The 7,625-nt window shown below is 36.0% G+C and overlaps 2 protein-coding genes across 4 annotated transcripts in view; one reads left to right on the top strand and one right to left on the bottom strand.

The window, feature by feature from the left end:
• Positions 1 to 749: 749 nt before the first annotated feature.
• Positions 750 to 2,210, bottom strand: LOC121992184 (expansin-like A2). Of its 3 annotated transcripts, none has more exons than XM_042546381.1 (5): positions 2,002 to 2,210; positions 1,684 to 1,888; positions 1,433 to 1,611; positions 1,211 to 1,343; positions 750 to 1,137 (listed from the first exon to the last, which is right to left on the bottom strand). In XM_042546381.1, the coding sequence occupies exons 1-5, from the start codon at positions 2,025 to 2,027 to the stop codon at positions 889 to 891; spliced, it is 792 nt and encodes a 263-aa protein (XP_042402315.1). In that variant the 5' UTR covers positions 2,028 to 2,210; the 3' UTR covers positions 750 to 888. The 3 variants fall into 3 exon arrangements, with proteins under 3 accessions (XP_042402315.1, XP_042402314.1, XP_042402316.1); XM_042546380.1 differs by having other exon boundaries at positions 1,691 to 1,800; positions 1,889 to 2,175; XM_042546382.1 differs by having other exon boundaries at positions 1,684 to 1,800; positions 1,889 to 2,031.
• Positions 2,211 to 3,634: 1,424 nt separating this feature from the next.
• LOC121990814 (protein S-acyltransferase 10-like) overlaps positions 3,635 to 7,625 on the top strand; it is an 18,596-nt gene continuing 14,605 nt past the window's right edge. Inside the window, exons 1-2 of the mRNA XM_042544879.1 lie at positions 3,635 to 3,705; positions 5,248 to 5,397. Of these exons, the coding sequence (XP_042400813.1) occupies positions 3,635 to 3,705; positions 5,248 to 5,397 (221 nt within the window). The remainder of the gene's footprint in view (positions 3,706 to 5,247; positions 5,398 to 7,625) is intronic.

Genomic DNA, 7,625 nt, shown 5'->3' on the forward strand with positions numbered 1-7,625 from the left:
TTTGTTGCATCAATTCTGTATATTGACTCAACTTTCATTTATGCAAATTTCCCTCACCGAATGTAATTTTTTTAAAATAAATTATTGTCCTCTGATTGAAGCACATGTTTATTTGTTTATGTTCTCAAGCAAACAACGCAATTCATTAAAATGTTCCAATATATTGATAAATTATTTGAGGAATGTTTAGAAATAACTAGAGATTATAAATTATATCCATCCAGTACTTATCCTCTCTAAGCTGTTCATCAACACTTATCACTTTGTTGTTCATAGATCTCAATCAAAAGAAGATAAGGAGCAGGTTTGGCCACCCTACTGTGATGGCGCCACGGGTGACAAGTTTTTCTTTAATCATTGGCCATGCATGTTATCCTTAATCTGTAAGCTTACTCACCCTTACAAACCAACCGTTCCTGGACAAAGACAAGCCAATTTATTATTTTAATGACGTCTACATCTATTTTCCACAAATACTTAGATTTATCAAGTAGACTCTCATTAAAACATAACACGTTAATATACAATTTTAATCCCTGAAGGTTCTTAGTATTGTGCATCATGCTTTATTTATTAGTAGGATGCTATGCAGGTGTCCTAGCTTGTTATCACTAGATTAAATCAAATCTAGGTAGATTCATCCATCTTAATCATTCATTAGCCGTTTATCAATCTCAATCATACTTAAATTAAGACAATTTGTCCAACTAAACTCAAGCAGACTGCTGACCTGGCCTAGACAGGAGTCATTTTCTATCCAGATTTCCTTGCAGTAAATCTTGGATGATGTTTTTTGTTTTTTAATCATGGCATAAAAAACACATACATTACAAGACTCTTGCCTTAAAACAAGGAGAAAAGATACATTAAAAAAAAGATGTGCTGACGTCATTTCCAGTCTCGCGTGTCGCAAGGGTCGCACCCTTCCTGGGCGACGTCGTCGATCTGAACCCCCAAATCGTAGACCGAACCGGCGTTCCAGTCACTCGGCAGGACTGCGGTCCGCGCCCAAACCCATTTGCCGTCGTAGCCGGCGGTCACGACCATCCGAAACTGCAGCGGCCCAGCCGGCGCGCGGCTCGTGCTCCACACCGGACCATAATCCCGCTTCATGAACTGCCAATTCGACGCACCGACCTGCCGATTCCAAAGGAAGGGAAAAGTGTTAGCCCTTGCAAACTGAACCGGACCTGTCGGTGTAGGCGCTCACCCGGGCTACATCGACTCCTACTATGTCAGTTTGGCCTCCCTGGTACACGAACTTGACGGCCAAGTAGTTTGGCCTCCTGCTGTTCTCCTCCACTCTGATCGATAGATTCTTGCTCTCGTAGTCGCAAGGAATCCTGCTTCGATTCATTCTTTGATTTAAAACAAGAGAAAAACGCCTTCAACTTGCCACTGCAAACGGAAAAAATTCCTATCCACTACGTACCTCTTGTATTCCACGTCGAGAATGCCGAGCTTGTTGAGTTCTCGCGCCATGCCATTCCTCGCCATGGCCATGAAAGCGGGGCCACTGAGGACGAAATCGGTGCTGTTGCTCTTGTTGAGGTCTGTCAATGTCACCTTCACTCCTCCTCTGCTACAGATGTTCGCGTTCTTGCATCTCATCTGTTTGATCCAAGCCGGAATAAAAATCCACTGAAATTTTTTTCAAGAGGACTTTTAAAGGGTGTTTTTCACCTCCAACCTGGAAACAAGCTCCGCACCCCACGCCCCCTCTGTGAACGCGGGGACTCCCTGCCGCCACATAGCCTCCATTGAAGCCCGCAGCCATGGATCCGTATCCACAAGCTCCATCTGCAAAATTTTCCGAAACGGAACCTCTAAAAATCGGGGCTTGATCGACACTAGAGCATCAAAATCAAATCTTGGCGGCGGGCGGTACCTGCGACGGCGGAAGCAGAGGAGTAGTAAGCTACTTTGGACTGATGCACGCACCTATCGCAGCCTGAAGCGGAGGAAATCAAGAAAAGGAAGAGAAGAGAGAATGGACATAACTTGTTTTCACTCGTACTCCGGTCCATCCCCGCTGCAATTTGGGAATGGAAAGGGGAAGTCTGTTCAACAGATACTTAATGGCAGTGAGGGGGAGAAGACGAGCAACAAGGTCGGCTACAAACTTTAATGGCAGTGACAGAAGTCTTCCGGAGAGAGTATACAGCTGGAGCTACTGTCCCGGGGCAGTGTAAATATATAATGGAGGAACAGGAACAGTTGGAGTAAAACCAAAGGAAGGGTAATAAAATAAGCTTCCGAAGGCTCGAGTTTGCTTGATGGTGAAGTCGGCGGAGTAAGGATGAGGTCGGCAATGAGTGGAGTTGATAAGAACGTAGGGTTGCCTGTGTCAGTGTGACGGCGTGGCAACACTGGAGACGGAGAGCTGTCTTGAATACTTAGATTTGAGTGGTAAAAGATTCTGTGGTATCCGACAAAACTGGCAAGTGTTGGTCGGCGGCATTTGGACGAGCACAATGAGGGCCTCCAAACTAAATTCGGCCCAATTTTGACCACTTCATCTGGAAATTTAATATTTAAAACATTTTTGGACAGAACATCTATGCTTTGCTTCCATGGCTATTAGAACCGTTAATTTGAATGGAGTCCGTTGATTTATTCTCTAAATAATTTAAAATTTCATTAAAATTTTATCAATCTATTTTAAATTGAATACAGACAGATTGACCTGTTTAGGTTCGCACCTTGTATGGATCGACCTGTGTGGATTGACTCATGATGGCCTTAGATTGACCCATGGATTGAGAAAATATAAAATATAATTGATGACTTCTTTTTCTACTCGCTAAGATTCTTCCTCTCCACAAAACTTAGATTTCAACTTGCGAGATTTGATATCCTAAGATGTAACACAGATTAAAGTTTGGGTTAACTTATCAATAGATCCTTTACGCGCTCAAGTCAGTTATAAATCATACAAAGAAGAAGAAGAAGAAAGAAAGAAAGAAGAAGAAAGAAAGAAGAAGAAGAAGAAGAAGAAGAAGAGAACTTGAAGGAGGAGAGTTGCCTTTGTTTGCAAGAATAAGAATACATATATGTACTTTACCTCTTATGGTTCTTGTATAGATATCTGAAGGGAATCTTCACATTATTAATCTTTGGGCCCTTTTACCTATTCCCGCCTAAGCGAGGATGAGGTTTCTAACAATCCGTTATCGTTCCTTCACTCGTTGATTGTCGTACAAAGTAAGAAAGGAATCAAAGGAACCATCTCTGACACCCACTATGTGCTTCTCCATTCATTAGTCACCATGTAAGATTAGGAAGGAATCAAGAAAACTAACTTCAACCTCAGCATCCACTACTTGCTTCTTCCTTTATCTATTGCCACATATTAGCAACCAGAAGCTTCATAATACTATGATGTTTGATAGGATCCACTTATGTTACTTTCGAGAGATCCAATCATATTGCTTGGAAGAGTGTACTCGAAAGAGTATAATTGTATTGCTTGGAGGAGCTTAATTAATTCGTGAGGATAAATCCCATCATATTGCTCGAAGAACGTGAATAATATTCCTTTGCAACAGTGTTACTTTGTAGAACTTAGTAATATTGATTTACGAAACTTGGTGATATTTCTTTGCAAAATCTTAGTATTATTGCTCTACGGGACATGGTAATATTGCTCTGCGAGACTTGGCAATTATTCTGCGAAATCTTAGTATTATTGCTCTGTGGGGCTTGGTAATATTGCCCTATATAACTTGGTGATATTGCTTTGCGAAATCTTATTATTGTTTGCGGGACTTGAAAATATTGCTCTCACTACTAGAAAAAATATTTTTTGAGACACAACAAAACATGTCTTAAATTATAAATTTGGTGTCTCAAAAATATGGACTTGAAAATATTGCTCTCACTACTAGAAAAAATATTTTTTAAGACACAACAAAACATGTCTTAAATTATAAATTTGGTGTCTCAAAATATTTTTGAGATGGTGATGAGATGATAATGTAGCCATCCTCAATACAAGCGTCTCAAAAAAATATTGAGATAGTTGTACTATCTCAAATGCTATTTAAGATGATGATGAGACGATTGTTCAATTGTCTCAAAAGTATTTAAAACAGTTATTTTTTTTTAATCTCAAATGTAATGTCTTATCCTGTAAAAAACTAAAGATACTAAATTGAGATGGTAATGTGCCGTCTCAAATAGAAGTGAAGATAATAAATTACCGTCCTTAATGTTTTAACTTGTTAGATGCACCATTTGTGATAAAAATTAATAATCTTAAAAGAACATTAATTATACAAATTAATCAAGATTATATTTATTAAATTGTCATTTCAAAACAAAAGGAAAAACTCTCTTTATAAATTAAAAGTGATATACATAATATAAAATTTTAATATTTTTTAACTTACAAGTCAGTACGTAGGTTTCATGCCAATATTCATCTAATAATAGAAATATCTACATATCCATAATTAATTTGATAAGAAAAAAACTACTAATCTCATGAATGTTACACAAGAGAAAGTCTAAAGAACAACTTATGATCTGGAGATGACTTCTATAATCCTTCTTTATCAAAATCCTGAATATAAAAAAAACTCTTATTAAAGGTAAAGATGATTTATAATATATACTGTTCAGAAAAAATCAATAAACAGAACTTTTCAATAAGAAATCTTATCATCTAACACATAATCTTCTTTCTTGCAACTATGTATATAAGCAACACAAACAACCCCAAGTTAAATTAATTTTTAAACATCACAAACAACCCCAAGTTGAGATTATATGACTAAACATATATACTGTTTAGAAAAATCAATAAATAGAATTTTTCAATAAGAAATCTCATCATCTAACACATAACTCTCTTTATTGCAACTATGTATATAAACAACACAAACAACCTTAAGTTAAATTAATTTTGAAAGACCACAAACAACCCTAAGTTGAGATTACATGACTAAACATATATCACTACAAAAAAATACAGGTTTACTGACGGATCACAAATTCCGTCGGTAATATCAACGTCACCGACAGAATAATATCTTCCGTCGGTAATATCCAAAATTACTGACGGAATTGAATATTCCGTCGATAATTTTCAGACATTACCGTTGGAATATTTAATTTCATCGATAATATTTTTTTTAAAAAAAGGTTTATCGATGGAATCTAGATTTCGTCGGTAAAGCCGAGTAAAATCTAAACCCTAGCCCCCGGTAAGAGCTCCTCGTTTTTCTCTTCCATTTTCCGAAGCAGCGCCACTCTCTCTGTGGCCGTCGGCGCCCTGCTGGCCTTTGTGCCGGCCGGCGCTAGCCGTTGCCTGCCGCCAGCGGCCTCCTGGTCGCTGTGCCGGCCGCCAGCGGCCTCCTGGTCGCTGTGCCGGCCGCCAGCGGCCTCCTGGCCGCTGTGTCGGCCGGCAGTGAACTGCTAGCTTTTGCGTCGAATGCTAGTGATCCGACTATGTCAGACGCTACTGTGACGAACACTGCTATACCAGACACTACTGTGTCGAACGCTAGCCCTAGTTGTGTAGAATGCCGCTTAGGAGCTTGCTGATGGGTGTAATTTTTGATAAATTTTGTACTAAATTATTTTTATTTTGTAAACAGATAGCGTTTGTTGCTATTCTCCGGTAGACCTTCACATCTTCAGGTATAATTTAGTTTATTATATTTTATATTATTTAGCATGGTTTAATTTAGATATATGTTATATTCGTATATTAATCTGTAACATAATATAGTTCTATTTAGAAAAAAAATCAATAAATAGAACTTTTCAATAAGAAATCTCATCATCTAACACCTAATCTTCTTTCTTGTAACTATGTATATAAACAACACAAACAACCCCAAGTTAAACAAAACTCTTCATCTCGTAATAAAAAATAATGGTTCATGTGTTTGTTAATATATTTGTGCCTTTCAAGTTGCTGCATCTGTAAAATAGATTTATCTACAACATAAACATATGTACACTACATTGCCAAAATTATTAATAAAATAAAAAATTTCTTGTGAAAATAACTACCAATATACTTTGTTGGTTACCCAATCCTTGTACATGTGAAATAGTATTATCTGCAACCTAAATAAAAAATAATGTACGTATCATAAAACTATAAAAATACATCTTAAAATTTAGTTATTTAAATAAAGTCAAGATAGCTTTTGATTACTAAATTTACTAAATTCCATACAAAGATGAGTCAATGGGGATCCATGATTCTCTAACTTTGATTGAAGTTCATCTATTTGGGATTTCATTTGATTTAGAATAAGAGTCACTACTCTCATACACTTTGCTACAACTTTCTCCATAGCTATTTTGATTAACTCATTTGAATGTTCATTGGATAACAAGGGGTGAGTATGCATGTCAGAAGGACTAAGACCTAAACCTATAGTGCGAACATAACCATGACTTTCATTTCCCATGAAACTATTGAAAATTTTCTGTCTCAACTCAGGTGTTTGATCCTCAACATGTACCGCTGATAACTTTTCTTGCATTTAACCCTAGATGTTTATTAACATCAATAAATACAGATCCTTCACAAGTAAACAGAATAATAATGTCTTAACAATATAAGAATTGTAAATGAATATGTTTACTATTAAATTTGCAACCTTGACATCAGCTGGAACTCTATTTTTGCAACGAGCTTCAATGTATGTTGTTAAGGGATCGGTTGACAACTTTTATTTTGTCAACTATATAAAAATAACAAATCCTTATACATTTGTTACAAAAAAAAACATAATATATTATAATTATACATATTTTTATTTTGAAGTTTGGCATCGAAGTCCTTCCAATCCTATGAATTGGTCTTGCAAGTTCTCTATTGAGTGTATTTTTCTTTGCAATTTCCTTAAAAACAGAAAAAATAGAGATTTTTTGAACAAGTTATAATGACAATAAAAAAAATCATAAACAATGTTATTTAAGACAAGAAATTACTTGAAATTTGTCTATATTCTAGAACTCGATGAGAATCCTCCATTGCTCATGTTCAACATGATTAGGAATATTGGTTAACAATTGGTTACACTTCTTTCCATTAAAATAATTAGTTTTAATTCAATTCTTCTACTTTCTTTATTTGTCGCCAACATATTTAAGGCATACAAACTTATGTGCCAATGGTGCATTGCTGTTCTCTTATATAATTTATAGGAGATATATGAACAGTTTGTTATAAAAAAATTTACAAACATAATTATTATAAGAGGTTAGAAACATTACTTTGTTGTATCAGTTATATGATATGATTAATAATAGGGTAAAAATAGTAAAAAATGGAGAACTTACTTGAACTTCATTCCAGATATAATCTATAACATGTGTGAGCATGTTAGACCATTCCACATATGTTAAGGGAACTTGGACACCATTATGAGCAATTCGACCAAGCAATGATGAGTACTTCCCCACATTCGGTCCAATAGCTTAGAATGATTCGTTGAAATCAACTATTAATTTTTCACCCTCATGTAAATCCCTTGAGCAGGACCTCTTCCTTGTTTTTTAGTAACTCCATTATTAGTTTCTCCTATAAATTCAACAAATGTAAAAGGCTTGTAAATTGCAATAAGTAAAAAAGGACTAACAAAGAGGGGTGACAAATAATA

This window comes from Zingiber officinale, chromosome 6B (genome assembly GCF_018446385.1).
Source record: "Zingiber officinale cultivar Zhangliang chromosome 6B, Zo_v1.1, whole genome shotgun sequence".
Lineage (NCBI taxonomy): Eukaryota > Viridiplantae > Streptophyta > Magnoliopsida > Zingiberales > Zingiberaceae > Zingiber > Zingiber officinale.